Genomic DNA, 20,924 nt, shown 5'->3' with positions numbered 1-20,924 from the left:
ACAAAAGAAAATTTAAAGAATCTTAAAATAAAGTAAAAAATGGTAGCACAGTCTACTAGAGTTTCTAAGATAGAGAGGACAAAGTTGAAACAAAATATAAACAAGAGAAAGAGCTCCAGAAAACAGAAATATCTGGAACTAGAGAGAATCCCATACCACACCAAATCACTCACAAAATCTCAAATATGTAAAATGATACTCAGCTAGTTTCAAATATTTTTGACTAAAGTCAATTCATTTTATTCAGTCTTCAAGCCTCAACAATCAACTTTAAAGCTGAGCATATAAATAATACTATACTGGCTTTTGGAAGGGGACAGAGAGAAGACAAGATGCAGCCACTAGTGTCTCTCCCGGTTTAGATGGCCAGGATTCACCACTAGAGGATTTAGATTTACTATGGTTTATAAGATTAGGATTCTAGCTGTAGTGCCCAGCGACTGAGTTGCCATTGTTTCTGAACTAAGTTTGTGTGGTGTTTTCCTTCATGCGGCTGCTCACCTGGGTTCTAGAGAGAAAGGTATGGCGGCAAAGCATGGATTTGCCTGATGTGCACCCCAAAGGAATGTGGGAGTTTTGAAGCATGGGGATGGCATGGTAATGACCCGCCAGTGGGTACTTGGAGAACTAGGTGGAAAGATTTCAGAGCTCTGAGGCAGAGTCTCCACGAGATGAGAACAGGCTGGCCATTGCCCATCGGTGCCTTACCGGCAATAGTATGGATTCGTTTTTATTTCCCGCATGAGGTGGCGAACCAACATGCTGAGCAAGAATCCACTAGAAATGTAAGATTATTAGCCTGAGAGAGTTTTATTTTCTAAGTGAGAGCAAGGTAGTGCTGGGATGAGTCACATTGACTCAAGCACGGGAACCTTGAAACAAAGAAAAAGGGCTCTGAGGTCTCCAGCTGTGGGAAGGGGCAAGATGGCTGCTCAGAGTCAGCGAGCCGGAGAATGGAAGCTGCCTACATCTTGGGGCAGATATTGATTTAACTGTGAATTTATAATATTGGGATTATTTGCTTTTAGGTTAGATTTATATACAGATTCTGTCCGAATCATGTGGGGAATTTCGCCCACGGTTTGGAACTAGGACAGGGCAAATTAGTCACTGACTCCAAGTAGAGAGCGCAGTGATAATTACATGCGCTCTCTACTAAATGTCTATGGCTCCAGATAGAGAGCTCAACAGATGGATGGTATAACAGGATGACTGCTCTAGGCAGGCAGCTTAAAAACTCTCTGCTTCCTAAAGGCAGATATTAGTGAAAGTCTGAATTAATGGCTTTAAAGATGGTATAAAGATATACTGCTCTAGTAAGTCTTACAGGACATTCAAATCCTGTCTAATGTGGGCTCCAAGGGAATTTTGGGTTTAAATCCTGGTTTGACAAGCTACCTGCTTATAAGCAGGTATAGATAAAAGTGTGAACAAGTTGTTTTAAAGATGGTATAACAGATTTGCAAGATAACTCATATTCTCTGATGTGAGCTCCATGGGAATTTTGGGTTATTATCCTGCATGGCAAAATAGAAAAAGCTTAAGAATAGGCACATACAGTATTTTAGTTTACTTCATTTGTCTTGGATTGTTTTAATTTTCAAAATAGGTATGATTTTGAGTTTTGTGGTTATAGTACTTCTCTGGGAGAGAGGGCAAAATAAAGGTTTTTCTTGTTACTGGCTCAAGGATATACTGATTTGGGGAAAAGATTTTGTCTGTTATGTTTTTAGAAAAGGCGATTAGTGTCTATCCACCTTCCAGAGTTATATGGATCAGATATGATAAAGGGAGACTCCCTGAAGAACTAGCTTCCAGAGAATCAAACAAAAAAAGTTACCTTGATGATACTAAAATTTTGTTTTGAGATTTGTGTATTACAGAATATACAGCCTTGGTGAGTCTCATCGTCAGACATGCTGAACCGACCTGCCTGAACTCCTGACCTCTTGGGCTTTCAGCCAGATCCAGTCAGGACACAGACAGGCATCAGAGACTAAAACAATCGTTGATGTGGCCTTCTTAAAGCCAACCAACTCCCCTATTTTCCCTACTCTTCCACCCCATTTCAAGATATCTCAACGCTCATGTTCAGCTTAAAGAAGTTATAAAGAGTCACCATCCCAATTCCCTGGGCTTTGTGGCTATTCTAAGGTTGCCTTTCTAGGGAATTTAGAAATGGACATAATTGGAACAGGGAGGAAATTGCTAGAATTGATTATGTAGCCATAATCTCATATGGTAGAAACCCTTATAATTATTACTAAGTTAAAGTCATAATTTCTTATTTTGGTATAGAATGATTTTGATGTAGAATCAAGGTTTTCATTGATAAATTTCTTCTATTGATACGATAATTTTTAAAAGTATGAGGCTTAGACCCAGTCACCCTTTAACTGCTATTATAAACTGATCTGAGATGTTTAAGCCTATGAGTTAAGGGCCAGATAGAAAATTCGTGGCTCTGAGTTTATTGATAGGGTGTTTTTAGATATTTTATTTATAAATAGCTGAGGGTAGTTAACAGACAAAAGTCTAGATTACTCTACATAAATAGTTGGTTTTCAAAAACATCAGGAATCCACAGATGTGACATTTAATGTTATTTATTCACTTGTTGTTGAGATTTATCTGCTTCTAACAGCTCCCATTCGTGGACTCAAAGAAGCAGCTGAGCATCTCTACCTCCAGGTGAGGTAGTACTTTGTGGCTAGGTGGCCACTGGGCAGAAATTGCCTATCTCTCCTGCAGACCTGTACCATCCTTGAAAGGATACAAGTTACAGGTTAGGACAGCTTAGTTCTGCTGAGACAGATTAAGCTAGTCCTTAATAATTCCTGTTTTTCAAGTTCTGTCAGAATATCCTGGGCCAGAAAGCTGAAGACTGATTCTCCAACTTTCTGACGTACTTTAGGTAGGCAGCTGTCTCTGAAATTTGTCTCAGTTCTGGAAGCTATGTTAGGCTTCCTATATTTCTAGATAGCATTGGTCACTCTTGGATTTCTGACAGGGTTGAAAGACTACTTATAGTCTCATAGCCAAACCAGGCTATTTAACATTGAGAGAACATATTTGAGAAGATAGGTTTCAGATAGTATACAAGCTAAACCAGGACATACATCAGGTGTAGAATTGTAAGTCTTTTAAGTTAGGATAGATGACAGAGTGTTCTATTTAAATGACAAAAATGACAGACTGGTTATTAGATCTATCTTGTACTTTATAAATTACAAAATGGTAGTAATTATTTATATCTGAAATAAAAGTGGACCGAATGGGGGAAGTGCTGTGGATGGCTCTGGTGCTATTTGTATTTTGATGTTAATTCTGATTTCTCGGGAAGGGCTCTCTGGACCCAGGAATGAGTCGTGTACTCAAGTGACTTCTTGTGAACCTTCCCCTAATGAATAAAGAGACCAATCACTGGGCATTTGGGGGGTGGGGGCTGCCAGGTTGGAGAGAGGAAGAGAGCAGGCAGGAGAGAGATAGGGGCTTTTAGAAGGGACAGAAAGAGAACAAGATATAGCCACTAGTGTCTCCCAGTTTAGATGGCGAATCTGCCAGGATTCAGCACCAGAGGATTTAGAGTTAATATGGCTTACAAGATTATGATTCTAGTTGTTGCGCCCAGCAGTTGAGTTACCATTGTTTCTGAAAGTAAATAAATAAATAAATAAATAAATAAATAAAACTATACCAACAAGTTCCATATAGTTCATAAGAAATAAATGATTCCATTATATATTAACATTCTCAGTGGTTGTGTGGAAGCTTGCCTCTATAAAACAGAAGACCTTCTCTAGTAAGTGTCCTCAAAAACATTTCAGCTGGCTTCTAGTACTCACACAAGTTAAGTCTAGTTCCCTTTGTTTCTATGAGGTCTACTAAGAAAGCATTGTATGGGTTGGAGAGAAAGCTAACTGGCCATGACGACTTGTTACCCAACTAGGAGGCCACGAGTTCAGTCCCAAAGCCCATTTAAAGGTTAGCAATGGTCTTGCATGCTTCCTCAGCTCAAGGCGGGTAGGGGAAGGAGGCTCGCTCAGGCTTACTGACTGCCAGTCCAGGCAAAATATGCCAGCTCTGGGTTTACAGAAAAAAAGCCTGGCCCAAAAGAATAAGACAGAAAATAATAAGTGAGATCAGCGAACACAGAGAGAGAGATACAAAGAGAGATGGACAGACAATCTTTTAATAGTTACATTTGAAATGAGATACATACATTTTCACGAAGTATGAACAAAGAACACTTTTCTTGTGGATAGTCTAAAAATTACTTGGAAGACAAAATACCTCAACCTGCTTTAAGCTATCAACAATCCAAGAGACCTCAAAGGTGTTAATTTCACAAGTTAAGATAGTAAACTAGATCATTCCAGTTACCATCTGCACATAGAGCTGACCCTGTACCACAGCTCTCCATACAGAAATTCCGCCTGGAGAGAGATGGTCTCCCAGGAGTGCTGACACACAGGCTTACAGAAGGAACAAGCCACAGTCAGAGACATTAAGACCAGCTAACACCACAGATAACCAGATGGCAACAGGCAAGTGTAAGAACATAAGCAACAGAAACCAAGGCTACTTGGGCATCATCAGAACCCAGTTCTCCCACCACAGCAAACCCTGGACACCCCATCACACACATGCTCTACTATGTTCATAGCAGCCATATTTATAATAGCCAGAAGCTAGAAACAACCCAGATGTCCCTCAACAGAGGAATGGATTCAGAAAATGTGGTACATTTATATAATGGAGTACTACTCAGCTATTAAAAACAATGACTTCACGAAATTCACAGGCAAATGGATGGATCTAGAAAATATCATCCTGAGTGAGGTAACTCAGTCACCAAAGAACACACACGGTATGTACTCACTGATAAATGGATACTAGGCAAAGAGCGTGGAATACCCATGATACAACTCATGGACCACATGAAGCTCAAGAGGAAGGAAGACCAAAGAAGTAGATATTTCAGTCCAAGTTAGAAGGGGAAACAAAATAATCCACAGAAGTAGAGGGTGGGAGGGACTTGAGAGAAAGAGATGCATTTGAGGAGAAAAAGAGGGACAGAATCAGGTATGGAAGGAGATGGAGGAGATGTACAGAGGGTCAGGAAATTGAACAGAGGTGTGTAGCAATCGGGGATGGGGGACTGAGGGTAGCAACTAGAAAGTCCCAGTGCCAGGAAAGCAAGAGCCTCCTAGGACCCCATGGGGAGGACAGTAGCTGAAATAACCCACAAAGGGGAGGGAGAACCTGTGGAGACCATATCCAGAGGTTAGGCATGGTCCCCCAGTTGAAGTATGGGGCCACCCACCCATCTCCAAAATTTTAACCCAGAATTGCTCCTGTCTAAAGGAAATACAGGGACAAAGAGCAGAACAGAAACTGAAGGAAAGGACATCCAGAGACTGCCTCACCTGGGGATCCATCCCACATGCAGTTACTATTGTAGATATCAAGAAGTGCTTGCTGACAGGAGCCTGATACAGCTGTCTCCTGAGAGTCTCTACCAGAGCCTGACAAATACAGATGCAGAGGCTCACAGCCAACCATCAGATTGAGCACAGGGACCCTAATGGAGGAGTTAGAAAAAGGACTGAAGGAGCTGAAGAGGCTTTATCTGGCATCAATGTGAGGAGAGGCCCTTGGTCCTGTGAAGGCTTGATGCCCCAGCATAGGGGAATGGTAGGGCCATGAGGCAGGATTGGGTGGGTGGGTGGGGGAGCACCCTCATAGAAGCAGTATAAGGGGCAATGGGAGGGGGGTTGCAAAGGGGAAACTGGAAAAGGGGATAACATTTGAAATGTAAACAAATATAATATCCAATTTAAAAAAAAAAGAAAAGAAAAAAGGCAAGTACAAAAAAAACAAAAAGATAGTAAACTAGTTTTTTTTTTTTTCTTGAGTAGCTGGAATTTATTTTTATTACCTTTAATCTTTTTTTACAGTTGTTGTTTTCCCCGCTCCCATTCCGCCCTCAGACAGTTCTTCATTCCATTCCTCCTCCCCTGTCTCCAAGAGGATGTCCCCACCCCACCCCAATAACCCACACACATCCAGCCAGGCCTCCCCACTCCCTGGGGCCTCAAGCATCTTGAGGGTTAGGTGCATCTTCTCTGAGGCCAGACTTGGCAGTCCTCTGCTGTATACGTGTTGGGGGCCTCAGACCAGCTAGTATATGCTGCCTGGTTGGTGGCTCAGTACCGGAGAGATCTCAGGGGCCAGGTTTAGTAAACTAGTTTTTTATAAATTTTGTTTAAAAACTTGTAGTTATTTTTTAAAAAAATTAAAAGGAAAGGAGTCATAACATCATTAATTATGTACATTAAGAGACCTACAAAGAAATTTTACAAGTCTGAGATGTATTGACTTTCATATGTTCTAAAATTGGCTTAGGTAAGAATCTTTTGAAAGTTACAATAAGTTCTAACCAATAAGGAATGCAATTTATAGTACAAAAATAAGCAGTGGGGTTGGGCAGTGGTGGTGCATGCCTTTAATCCCAGCACTTGGGAGGCAGAGGCGGGGGGACTTCTGAATTCGAGGCCAGCCTGGTCTACAGAGTGAGTTCCAGGGCTACATAGAGAAACCCTGCCTCAAAAAACCAAAAATAAATAAATAAATAAGCAAGCAAGCAAGCAAGCAGTGGGAAGGGTGTAGTAAAATTCCAGGTAACAGTGATATTGCTATCCATGAAAACAACAATTTGAACAGACAAACCAACTTAACTTCACAGACTCTTTCACTCTATACACACACACACACACACACACACACACACACACACACAAAACCACTGTTCAAATTTAACTTTTGGGATCCACAAATAAAGAAAGAAATACATACTTAGGTATCTAAATAGATATTTATGCAATTTTATTTGTATCAAATAACTCCCATTTACTTTTATATATCCTTTCAATGTTAATATGAAATATTCGTAAAAATCATTGTAAATACAATAAGGAAAATCTGACTTCATTTCTAGCAGTCACAAACCTTTAGGATGAGGAGCAGCCATCTCAGGAGTGACTCCTCCATCATCACCCTGCTTCTGTTCCCCACATGCAGCCTCCTTTGCAGGAACGTCACCTGTCCTACTTGGTTTGGGACCACTGCAAAACAGAAATGCCATTATATTCATTTCTCTTTTTTAAAACTATCTTTAAAAAAAAAAAAAAGATTTGTTTATTTATGTGTATGAGTATACTGTAGCTTTCTTCAGACACGCCAGAAGAGGGCATCAGATCCCATTACAGATGGTTGTGGTTGCTGGGAATTGAGCTCAGGATCTCTGGAAGAGCAGTCAGTGCTGTTAATTACTAAGCCATCGCTCCAGCCCTTATACTCATTTCTAATAAGACTCAAATGAATTTAGAGAACACTTGGCACACATTAAATTAAAATCTAATAGGCTAAAAATATATTCTTATATGTAATCTTGTATGATATAGGCACTTAAAAAAAAAGACTGAACTTAAATTTGAAAATAAGTTTCCCTCTCCAAAGGACTTTGGAAGAAAGAGGGAATTTCAACACTATATCTGCAATATGAGAAAAAGAATAATCTTGCATAAATTAAGTCAATGTATAGAAGGTAAAATGATAACGAACCAATGTGCAATAAAGCAAACATAACCCAAAGCTACTTGTTAATATATTTCAAAAATGGTTCAAGCCAGGCGGTGGTGGCACACGCCTTTAATCCCAGCACTTGGGAGGCAGAGACAGGTGGATTTCTGAGTTTGAGGCCAGCCTGGTCTACAAAGTGAGTTCCAGGACAGCCAGGGCTACACAGAGAAACCCTGTCTCGAAAAACCAAAAAAAAAAAAAAAAAAAGAATAATAAGGTTCAAAACCAAGAAAAATAAAGATTAGGACAGAATAACAAATTTTATCTATATAAAATAATTTAAAATGTAAGATGCTGGCAAAATAATTAAAATATTGAGGTAAAAACAAATTTTAGGGCTGGTGAGATGGCTCAGTGGGTAAGAGCACCCGACTGCTCTTCCGAAGGTCCGAAGTTCAAATCCCAGCAACCACATGGTGGCTCACAACCATCCGTAATGAGATCTGACTCCCTCTTCTGGAGTGTCTGAAGACAGCTACAGTGTACTTATATATAATAATAATTAAAAAAAAAACAAAAAAACAAATTTTAGTTTCAGTGTGGAGGTGTACTCCTTTGTGACTTCAAAGCCAGCCTGGTCTACACAGTGAGCTCCGTATCAGAAAAGGCTGCATTGAAAGACCATATCTCAGAAAAAGAAAAGAACAAAAGAAGAAAAACAAATTTTTCTATGATAAGAATACATCTTTTTTATTGGATATTTTATTTACATTTCAAATGTTATCCACTTTCCACATCTCCCCTCCGAAACCCACTAGCCCATCGCCCCTTCCCTGCCTCTATGAGGGTGCTCCCACACCACTTACCCACCCACTCCCACCTTCTTGCCCTGGCATTCCCCTACACTGGGGCATTGAACCCCCTCAGGCTTAAGGGCCGCTCCTCCCACTGATGTCCAACAAGGCCATCCTCTGCCACATACATGGCCAGAGCCATGGGTCCCTCCATGTGTACTCTTTGGTTGGTAGTCCAGTCCCCGAGAGCTCTGGGGGCAGGGGTGCTTGGTTGACACTGTTGCTCCTTCCATGGGGCTGCAAACCCCCCAGGTCCTTCAGTCCCTCCTCCATCAGGGACGTCACGTTCAGTCCAATGATTGGCTGCAAGCATCTGCCTCTGTATTTGTCAGATTCTGGCAGAGCCTCTCAGGAGACAACCATAATAGGCTCCAGTCAGCAAGCACTTCCCAGCATCTACAATACCTTCCGGGTTTGGTGCCTGTATATAGGATGGGTTCCTAGGTGGGGCAGTCTCTGGATGGTCTTTCCTTCAGTTTCAGCTCCACACTTTGTCTCCATATTTACTCCTCTATTTTGTTCCCTCTTCTAAGAAGCACTGAACATTCCACACTTTGGTCTTCCTCCTTCTTGAGCTTCATATGGTCTATGAATTGTATCTTGGGTCTTCTGAGTTTTGGCGCTAAAATCCACATATCAGTGAGTGCATACCATGTGTGTTCTTTTGTGACTGGGTTACCTCACTCAGGATGGTATTTTCAAGTTCGATCCATTTGCCTAATAATTTCATGAAGTCATTGTTTTTAATAGCTGAGTAGTACTCCATTGTGTAAATGTACCACATTTTCTGAATCCATCCCTCTGTTGAGGGACATCTAGGTTGTTTCCAGCTTCTGGCTATTATAAATAAGACTGCTATGAGCACAGTGGAGCATGTGTCCTTATTACACGTTGGAGCATCTTCTGGGTACGTGCCCAGGAGTAGTATAGCTAGGTCCTCGGGTAGTACTATGTCCAATTTTCTCAGGAACCACCAGACTGTTTCCAGAATGGTTGTACCAGCTTGCAATTCCGCCAGCAATGGAATAGTGTTCCTCTTTCTCCACATCCTCGCCAGCATCTGCTGTCACCTGAGTTCTTGATCTTAGCCATTCTGACTGGTGTGTGGTGGAATCTCGGGGTCATTTTGATTTGCATTTCCCTGATGACTAAGGATGTTTGTTGAACACTACTTTAGGTGCTTCTCGGCCATTCGAGTTTCCTCAGTTGAGAATTTTCTGTTTAGCTCTGTTCCCCATTTTTTGATAGGGTTATTTGGTTCTCTGAAGTCTAATTTCTTGAGTTCTTTGTATATATTGGATATTATCCCTCTATTGGATGTAGGATTGGTAAAGATCTTTTCCCAATCTGTTGGTTGCTGTTTTGTCCTTTGCCTTACAGAAGCTTAAGAATAAAACTTTTAACATTTTTTTAATACAAAAGAAAATACATATGAAAGAGAATATAAAAACTTTAGCCTGGAAGAGTTCAAACCTATGTAAACAATAGATTACTTAAAAGACAGGGTAAAAAAATACCATCTTGACTTTCTGCAATACTTCCTTTTAAAACATGAGCAAATTTGATACACCTGCACACACAACACACACACACACAAGCACACACGGAATATATTAGTTAAATCTCAGTAAGTGTAATATAATACTATTCTCTATTCCTGAAGGCATATCTTGAGCAGTTTCCAAGTTAAAATGCAAGGGATTCACAACTGAGGTAACTCAGATAAGTGACAGTGACACCAAAAATGAGTAAGAATAACCTAGGACAAGTGATCATAATATAAGAAATGAATTGTAAACTTAAAAGCTATAGTAACCAAATATTACCAATGTAGTGTCGTAGAAAAAGGATCAGTCACTGCTATGATTATGCTACTGAGCCCTTTAAATTTACGTTAATATAAGGGTTTTACTTATAAATTAGAAACTAAAATCTCAAATACTTAAAATAAGACAGACAATTTGACTTACAAAAAGCTTTTGACTAAGTCAGTTCATTCTCAAGCGATTTCAAGACCTTTAAGACTAAAACCATATAAGTAACACTATATGGTGTTTTGTTGGATTTTTTTTTTGTTAAGTTCTCAGCAAAATACTACTAGACACTATAAACAAAACTTTAAAATTTGAAATGAAGTAAAAAAGTAATGAAACAGAAAAAAAAAACTATTGCAGCAGAAATTTAAAACATGAACTTGAGTTTTGAATGCAAACACTCCCTGCCTGAAGCTAGCCTAGTCCTATAGGTGGTAGACCTGAGAGAGGGGCTGGAGGCGTGGTTCTGTGGTTAGAGGATGTGGGGCAGAGCAGAAGGACCTGAGTGCAGGTCCCCCTACCCCAGCACACACAAGATTAGCACTACACTGGTCACAAAAGCTGGGATTAGGAACACACCTGAAACACCAGTGGTGGAATAATGCATGAAGAGAATGTTATAAATAAACACAATAGAATTTTAGTTAGCTGTGAGAAATAATAAAAATTCTAACATTGCAGGAAAGTGTTAAGTGATATAAGCCAGACACAGAGAGATGAAGAGTGTATGCTTTCTCTCAGATGAAGAATCTGGACTGAAATTTAGATATAGGCAGTGAGTCCAGTATAGAGGCGAGGGGTAATGCAGGGACAAAAGTGTAAAAAATGCATGAAAGCAGTAGAGCTATCTGAAAGAAGCAGCAGACCGGCAAAAGAGAAGAGACCAGGGTAGGCAGGAGCAAAAACGATCAAAGCATAATGATATACATGTATAAAACGTCCCAGTAAAAGCTGGAGAAGTGCGTCAGTGGTTAAAGGGGACATGCTTGCTCTTGCAGAGGATCCAAGTTCAATTCCTCCAGAGCACCAGAGTTAATTAGAGTTGGGCAGCTCACAACCACCTATAACTCCAGCACACCACCTCTGGCCTCCAAGGGCACCAGCACTCCCTTTATACACATGTATGTGCACACACGTGTGCGCGCGCACACACACACACAATTTAAATTAATCTTTAAAAACATGTCAAAAGAAAGGTTATTTTATATGCTAGTAGTTAACAATCATTAAAAATCACCAAGTAAATGATTTAATGTTAGCGAAAAAGGAGAGTAATAACAGAAGAAAAAACAGTAAAGATTTCAACAGAAACACAATCTAGGAAAAGAGTTCAAAAGAAGAACAAAACTAAAAGTTGGTTATTTGAAAAGGTAGTAGACAATTTTAAGACCCTTAGAAAAACTAAAACAGTTGAAAATTAGAAAAATGAAGATATTACAACAGATAAGTCTAAAATGAAAAGTATCATGAGAATATTATAATTTATATGCCCCAAACCAGAAAACTCTGGGGGAAAAAATTATAAATTCCTAAACATATACTAACTCCCAAGACTGACTCATGGAGAATTAAACCTGTTTAGACCAATAATTAGCAATGAACTCTGGTTATAAAATACCTTTTCTATCAAAGAAAAGGTAATAGCATCTCTACAAAATTCCATCCCCAAAAACATAGGCAATACAAAGTCAGCTGTGCCAGAACCCAAGAGACTCCCAAAACAATGCAGACTCTTGTCAGCTGCCCTGGCTGCCTTCCCGAAGTTGAAGGGAAGACCCTGTTGCTGAAGACACCATACACTTGAGACACACGACTGGAGAAATCCAGCTGGATAGGACCTGGAAGCCTCCTCCCTGAAAACCACTTCTCACAGTATCAGAAGGTGCTACAAACTGCCAAAGGAGAAAAGCAGTCGTCCTACCCAGATGTAAAACCTGCGACCCACAATGGCCAGCATGGCATGATTTCCCCGAGGGTGCAATAGTGGCACTCATATCTTGAGAGTAAGCAACAGCCAACTCACTGGGCTTAAGAGTCACTCAAGAGGAGGAAATTCACACCCACTACTATAAACCTAAAAAATGGCCCGGGACTGCTGAGGTCATGGACCCTAGAGGAGAATCTGCTCTTACCACTGTCCTAAACCAGAATAAATTCTAACTGCATTCTAAGAATTTATCCTAATGCCCACATATAAATGTAATTCTTATTTCTCATCAAAAATCTTTTTGCAGCAGGTAAGAGTCCATTACAGAAAGACAAAACTGTTGGAAATAACAGAGAACAAAGCAAGCAGTGATGAATCTACATCACAACCCCTACACCTAAGACTCAAGGAACATCACAAGAGGGCAAATGAAGGCTGTGTAAGGGGCACCTGTGAAATCTCAACAATATGGCTGCCCAATGCTAAGGTGGATAGGGACAACAGTTCTTTCCCAGCCAAGCTACAAGAAATGGCTGCTGAGAGAAAGGTTTAGCATTTTCCAGGGATGAGCTCCAACCAGTTACGCAATCCCATATCACCAGCCCTAAACATATAACATAAAAGAAACGCTAATGGACTCAGCAAGTTGCTTTTATATATACATGTCTATATATACATGTATATAAATGAAACAATAATTAAAGAGGAAGAGGTCATGAATATGAGAGGAAATGGGGAAAAAGAGATGGGGATGGGCACAGAATTATTGTGAATACAGTACTCATATATGAAATTATCAAAAAATTAAAATTAAAAAGGAAAGAACAATGAGTATCTAAAATAGGCCTTAGTTTAAAATTATTTCATGATTAAAGCATAATAATTAAGGTTTATATGTTAAGATAATGAAAATTGCCATGTTGAATAAGCAAATATTCTACCTGAAGTAGTAATTTAAATTTTCTATTCAACACTGGTATTTTCTATCAATTCTTGATTTCTGATGTAAATTAAAACTTTCCTTCCCAAATAATTCTGTTCTGATTATCTGTAACAGGGAGTAGTAACATCTCTTGGTAGAATAAGGCTAACACAGAGATTTTTATTCTTCACATAATATTTGCTCATATTAAGTGCATAAGTGTGAAGTTTTTCAGAGGAAACATAAGTTTCTATGGTTACAGGCTGCATTGATCTACTGTCAGTTTGTACTTGGTGTTATATATAATAAGGGTTGGCATGTTACCACATTCTTTAAAATAACAGAATAATAATAGTAACAATAATTAACAGACAGCCTGTCTCTGAGAAGCTCTAAATAATTTCTATATATCCATTCTGCTTTTGAAGTGGGTAAGGGTGGTTGCAACAGATGTCAAATCTATTCTGTGTTCATCTTATATTTCAGTTATATTGGGATATATCTACTAAAGTGATGGTAGAGTTATGAGTCTACATATTTCCACTAACTATTCTGAATTCTCCTTTCAAAATGACCCATTTTAAGAAAAGAGAGAACTACAGTTTCCTCAGAGGAGCTCTGAACTCCTTAAACTAACGGTGAGGCTGACCAAGCTCTGACAAACACTTTGCCACAGTGCTGTTGGCAACAGTGGTCTCAGGTCATTCTCGAATTCCAGGACAGACACCTTCAGAAGCATCAACTACAGCAATAACATTTAACAGAATTTGTTTTATTACCAGCAATAAGAAAAAAATAATGTTACTATTTATTATCAAGCATTGGATTATGGATTTTACTCAAATCTACACATCAATCCAAAGAGACATATATTCTTATCCCTGTTAAAAAGATACAACGAACTTGCCAGGGTGACTCAGTGTGTCAGCAATACGGACGAAAGCTGAATTCAGATCTAGCTACATTTATGTTTATTCCAAATATAAGAACTAAAGACATTTGACAACAGAAGAACTGATTTTCAGAGAACACATCAAAGCTACCCAGAAACTTCACAACAAATTTTAAGGAACTTGAAGAGAGAGAGTTTTCACTGAAGAGATCCTGGAAACAAGCAAAAATTTCATACTTACACTTATTATTCCTCTTTGGTGTAAAGCCTGAAAAGCACAGATTTCAACAGATAGTTTCCTACACCTCTCTTACACAAGAACTATTTCCTTAATTACATGAATCTAGTCCACTGTAATTTATATTCTATAGGAAAACAACATCATAAATTTCAACAAAACATGCTTACATTAGAACACTTGTTTATTTCACATATTTCTTAATTTATATATTTATTTAAATGTAGGAGTGCCCTGTCTGCATGTACACCTACATGCCAGAAGAGGGCATCAGATCCTGTCTGCATGTACACCTGCATGCCAGAAGAGGGCATCAGACCCTGTCTGCATGTACACCTGCATGCCAGAAGAGGGCATCAGATCCCTTTATAGATGGTGAGGCATCATGTGGTTGCTGGAAATTGAACTTCGGACATCTAGAAGAACAGCCAGTGTTATTAATCGCCATCTCACCAGCCCTATATGACTTTTTATATGCAGAAAATTTTTCACATGATATTTAAAAGATAATTCAATGAGGCTGGGAGATGTTCTTCCAGAAGAACGGGGTTTGATTTCTAGTATCCACATAGCAGCTCACAACCGACTGTAATTCCTGTTCCAGGAATCCAACAAGTAGTAAGTACATCCAAAATTAACTGACTTTTTACAGTTCAGAAAAATTAAGCTCAAGGTTCAATATCATAGACATTAACCTAGTTGTATAAAGTTCAAATGCATTAAGTTAAGAGTGAATATAAGCCGGGCGTGGTGGCGCACGCCTTTAATCCCAGCACTCGGGAGGCAGAAGCAGGCGGATTTCTGAGTTCGAGGCCAGCCTGGTCTACAAAGTGAGTGCCAGGACAGCCAGGGCTACACAGAGAAACCCTGTCTCAAAAAAACCAAAAAAAAAAAAAAAGAGTGAATATAAAGATAAATATGGCACAAAACCTCTCCTTAAGCAAGATGCTTTCACTCTACTAGAGTAGGGGGAAAAAACACATAAAATAATATGAAATAATATGATAAATGCATTTCTTAAATCTCTAATTATATATTCAATCTACTGTCTGAATTATAATACTGAAAATCTTTTAGATTATTTTTTAGCTATTTTTTTATTTTATGCGTCTGAACGTTCTGCCTGCATGTATGCATGTGTGCCAGTTGAGTGCCTAGTGTTCACAAAGGTCAGGAAAGGACATCTGATACCTAGAAACTGGAGTTACAGATGGCTGTGAGCCATCATGTGGGTGCTAGGAACAGAACCCAGGCCCTCTACAAGAGAAGCTGCTGTTGTAAACATTGAACCTCCTCTCAAGCCCACCACTGACATGTTTTTTGAAGGGAATTTTTTTAAAGACTGTGCTAGCTAGCTTTAACTGTGAAGCTGACATAAGCTAGAATCCCATGGGAACAGTGTCTCAGTGGAGAACAGTCTGCTCTGGGTTAGCCTGGAAGCATGGCTGTGGCGGATGGTCTGAACTCTGTTCACTGCTTTAGGCACTGACACACAGGCAGGAAATCCTGAGCTATGCGTGAACATGCTTCTGTTTCTGAACACAGGCAAGCACGCATGAACATCCATGCATTTACTTCTCTCTGGTCTTGGCTGTGGATACAGTGTAACACGCTGCTTCAAGCTCCTGTCAATGTGACTTACCCACAATGACAGATTATAACCTGGAATTATGAGCTAAAGTAAAACATTTTCCCATAAGTAGCTTTTTGCCAAAATATTGTCACAAAACCAGAAAGGAGTAGAACAGAAACCTAATACAAAAATTATTTTTGATGCATCATAAATCAGATATGAAGATTTCAGAAGCTTGTAAGAAATAAAAAAAAATTTTAAGATACCACTTGTTAAAAATGTTAAGAAATTTGTTATACACCTTTAAAAGGGTAACTTTAAGTATAATATTTACAAATTGTCACAGAACAAATTGTCACTGAAATGAAAGCTCTAAATTCTACAGACTTAAAGAAGAAAATATATTTGACTAGTATTTAGCAGATGAATGTTTAAAAACCTAGAAGTCACAATTCACAGACCACAGAAGCTCAAGAAGAAGGAGGACCAAAGTATGGATGTTTTGATCCTTCTTAGAAGAGGGAACAAAAATACCCATGGGAGGAGATACAGAGACAAAGTGTGGAGCAGAGACTGAAGGAATGACCATCCAGAGACTGCCCCACCTGGGGATCCATCCCCATATACAACCACCAAACCCAGACACTATTGTGGATGCCAACAAGTGCTTGCTGACAGGAGCCTGATATAGCTGTCTTCTGAGAGGCTCTACCAGTACCTGACAAATACAGAGGCGGATGCTCTCAGCCAACCACTGGACTGAGCCCAGGGTCCCCAATGGTCCTCCAGAAAGTACCCAAGGAGCTGAAGAGGTTTGCAGCCCCATAGGAGGAATAACAATATAAACCACCCAGTACCCCTAGAGCTCTCAGGGACTAAACCACTACCACAAAAAAAATAAATAAATAAATCTAGAAGTCAGCCCATTTGATTCCCACTAGCCTGGGGTGGCCCAAAGAAAGATGCCCACCCTGGTCCCTATGGCCTGAGGAGGGTGGAAGAAATTCACCCAAATGCCTACTCAAGCCAGGCCAGCCTGGAACAGCCAGAAGAAAGACACCCAAGTGGCCACCCCAGCCAGAAGAAAGACATGCAAGAGCTTGCTCCAAGTGCCACATTATTATGGGCAAATATGTGATGGAAACATTGGGAAAGCTGGTGTACACAGTGGGAAGATGGGAGAGAATGAAGCAGAGAGGTTCACATGCTATAAACAAAGGTGGAACTGGGGACTTGATGGTGATAAGGAACAGGCCGATATGAGGAGGCCATGCTGAGGTTCTAGGAAAGGACCATGTCTGGGTCTGCTGCATGAGAGGTCTGTGTTGAAACCTGTGCCTGGCGTTACCACCAAAAGCCAAGCACATGTCTGTGGTCTGGGATGCCACAGGAGACATGTAGTTGTCTGAGGGCTGTGCTGAGTGGCCTGCACTGCCACCTAAGGCTACTGGGACATCTGGGCTCATGCTGCTGCCATGGCTGGGTCCATGGTCCTATCACAGCCAGGGTCTGTGCCGATGTCCCTGGCCCATGTTACCACCAGAGGCCATGCAGAAAAGAGCCAACTCCCAGGAGCCTGCTGAAGAGAGTCTTCTGGCTGCTTTCAGATCAAGATGTAGAACCCTCAGCTCCTTCTCCAGCACCATATCTGCCTGCAGGCTGCCATGCTTTCTGCCATGATGATAATGGACTAAATCTTTGAAACTGTAAGCCAGCCAAAATTAAATGTTTGCCTTTATAAGGGTTGTCCTGTAATTCCAGCACTTGGGAGGCAGAGGCAGGCGAATTTCTGAATGCAAGGCCAGCCTGGTCTACAAAGTGAGTTCCAGGACAGCCAGGGCTACACAGAGAAACCCTGTCTCAGAAAACCAAGAAGTAGAAAAAAGAAAAAAAAAAGAAAATGAAAAATAAATAAATAAATAAAAAGAGTTGCCCTGGTCCTGGTGTCTCTTCACAGCAATTAAACCCTAAGACATCAGCCCTGAGGGCGTGAGAGGAGCTAACCTTGCCCCTTGCGAGCTGCAGCACTGGGTGAGCTACCTGCAGCAGTGCTAGAGAGCTTACCCTGGTGGTGCTGTGCAGGAGATCTGGCAGGCTAACCAACTCAACTCCTCCTAGGCCCAGATCCAGAGCTATGAGTTGGCCCACCCAACATCTACCCCATCCAAGAACTACTGGGTGCATGAAAAGGCCTAGTCCTACATATCTGAAACTGCAGGATCTCCAGGACACAGGGCAACAACAGGGTATCCAAGAAGAGTCCTGGTGAGGGTCCAGTATTGATAGTGTAGCAGAAGCCAGAGGCCTCAAACCACACCAATGACTCATTGCGATGAGCATTTGCAAGGAAAAATGTGTGGACAAGTGTGTAATGTGACACACTACAGCTTCCATGATGATATTTTTTATATGTTTTAGGGGGAGTTGTTGATTGTTGTTGTTGTTTTCTTCTTTTCTTTTTTCTTTTCTTTTTTCTTTTCTTTTTGGGGGAGGCTGCAAGGGCAGAGGGTGGATACATAGGAACAAGGTTAAAGATAAGTAGGATTGGGGATCCTGATGTGGAATTGACAAAGTTTTTAACCTTCTGGCTTAGTGGTACCCACACAAAGGAAGCATCACACTTGCAAGAAGGCAAAAGATCACAAGTCTAAGACTGCACAGCTGGGCTGCAGAGCGAAAAGTCTCTCAACCACATTTGCTAATATTTATTAACTGAGCATCTTCTAGTTTTTTTCACAAATTATTTCTTAGTTCTAGACCCCCACTTAGCACCTGAAGCTGAGTAAATTAATATCTATTTTTAAGTAGTACAGTAAGTTGCATTGGTTTACAAACCATTCTTTTCAACAGTATATCTAGCCATTTATTCAATAAATATTTACTAAAGCACTAAATGCCAGTTTCAGTTTTCCTAGTATAAACACAGTGGGTAAAAATGGGTGGGTGGATGGTAGGTGGATGGATGGATGGATGGTTGGGTGGATGGATTATGGATGGATGGTTGGTGGGTAGATGATGGATGGATGGTGGGTGGATAGATGGATTATGAATGGATGGTTGGTGGATGGATGGTGGGTGGATGGATAGTGGATAGATGGATTATGGATGGATGGTTGGTGGATGGATGATGGATAGATGGTAGGTGGGTGGATGGATGGTGGGTGGATGGATGGATGGTGGATGGGTAGATGATAGATGGATGATGGATAGATGGTAGGTGGGTGGATGGATGGATGGTGGATGGGTAGATGATAGATGGATGATGGGTAGATGGATGGATGCTGGATGGATGCTGGGTAGGTGGATGGATGGATTCACAAAGAAATGAACAGACAGATGAGTGGAAGAATAGGCAGGAAGAGAAAAGAAGGGAGGAATAGAATTACTTCAATTATACCAGATAAATAGGTATGAATACTAAACAGACAACAAAAGTCTCATTCAGTGTTTGTGTGGTCCTCACACAACCCCATTGCTGGGGTGTGGGAACACCGCTTGGGCAGGCAAAAATGCAGAGACGGTAGACTGCATTTACCCTATGCATGCATTGGGTGATGGGCTTGAGGGAAATACCCATACACCACTGAGGGAGCGGGAAAATGGAGCCTAAGATGTGGGAGGCCAAAGCTGGGGTTCCCTGACTCCTGAGCATCCAGCCACCACTGGAATTCATGCAGAGGAGTTAGGAACGGAGGGTTGGGGGGTCAATGGACCTACAATGAGGAGCCCAGGGCTAGGGGATCCTAAACTTCTGGATATCCAGATGCCACTGGGTTAGGGAATGGGGAACTTCGGCTTAGCTCATTAGCAATTGTCCTTAGCTCAGCGGTGATTGAGTGAGGATGGACTTTGATGGACTTTCTGCAGAAGACTAAACGGTGCAGCTCTGTAGACGAAGGCTTCCTCCATGCTCCTCCATGAGGTTCTTGATCAAAGAGACAGTCCTTGGTTCCAAACTGTTTGATTGTTCATCAGGAAAAATAGATGCATACCACCTCCTCAGGGTAGACCAGAGATTAAATACCTTTTGCAGGAAGAAATGAATGTCCAGGAAGGGAGGCTTATTGGCTAATCCCTCAAGGCCTCTAGGTACCGAACCAGCATGGAGAACTCTATGTGACCACAGGTCATGTCCTTATGTGCAGAGTGTGGTCACGTGACAGGGACCTGATCAGAAGCAGGTGAAGCTCTTACCACCCTCTCAGAGGTTCCAGGGCTTCCAAACTGCACAACCTTACCAAGTTTCCTGGCACAGTCCACTGCCCCACAACTCCTCCTTTTCTTTTTATAAAGAATGTCATCAGAGTGACTGTTTCATATGTTATTTGTAGTGAAAATTCCGGGTAGGTGGGTGTAAGCGTCAAGCATCAAACACAACACAAGCCAGAGGAGTAACAAGGGGTGGGGGCTAGCAAGGCAAGGAGTTACTGAACCAACTAATGTTCAGTGGATTGAAATCAAGAGTGAGTTTGTACAGAGTCTGTGAGGATATTAACATTTATCTATTTGATTTAGCAAATATCTGTCACTGGAAGGTCCCAAGGCTGTCAGCATCTGCTTGTCTGAGAACTGTTTAGTCAGGACGACAAAGGCAGCTTTATTGATGCAGGCAGGTCCAGGAGATGGCTGGTCAGTCTCTGCCTGGCCTGTGGCAGCAGTGCTCTTTTTCCCTTTGAAAAGGTAAGCCTGTAGAATAATCACAACCAGGAAGCAAAGCCCCAGCAGGGGATGTCTGCACAGGGTGGGGAATGTGTGTGTATGGTTTTCTTGGGAGCACATCCTACTCTGCTGCGATGGTCCTAGAAAAAAGGCAAGGTGTTTGAGGAATTCAGTCCTAGAAGTCATCGTTTAAGTGGGGAGTCACCTGTGTTGTATTAAGGAAACCAGAGGGAAGAATTGAAAATTCATTTGATTTAGATGGCTGAGGAAGAAAATGTCCTGCTAATTTTGTATCTGGGATAGGCAGTAACAACTTGTCTGTAAAAGGAAATTGGTTGTTAATTCAGAATTAAATAGCCGGGTGTGGTGGCGCACGCCTTTAATCCCAGCACTCGGGAGGCAGAGGCAGGTGGATTTCTGAGTTTGAGGCCAGCCTGGTCTACAAAGTGAGTTCCAGGACA

The 20,924-nt window shown here is 41.0% G+C and overlaps 1 protein-coding gene across 7 annotated transcripts in view; it reads right to left on the bottom strand.

Annotated features, from left to right (window-relative positions):
• Senp7 (SUMO specific peptidase 7) overlaps nucleotides 1-20,924 on the bottom strand; it is a 116,061-nt gene that overhangs the window by 44,510 nt on the left and 50,627 nt on the right. For all 7 annotated transcript variants that reach the window (XM_029470363.2, XM_029470364.2, XM_029470365.2 and 4 more), the window contains one exon: nucleotides 7,012-7,127. In XM_029470363.2, the coding sequence (XP_029326223.1) occupies nucleotides 7,012-7,127 (116 nt within the window). The remainder of the gene's footprint in view (nucleotides 1-7,011; nucleotides 7,128-20,924) is intronic.

The sequence above is a fragment of the Mus caroli genome, unplaced genomic scaffold (assembly GCF_978045245.1).
Source record: "Mus caroli unplaced genomic scaffold, Mus_caroli_1 scaffold_17, whole genome shotgun sequence".
Classification (NCBI taxonomy): domain Eukaryota; kingdom Metazoa; phylum Chordata; class Mammalia; order Rodentia; family Muridae; genus Mus; species Mus caroli.
The sequence above is the reverse complement of the archived record's forward strand: the minus strand, read 5'-3'. Positions and strand labels throughout refer to the sequence as shown.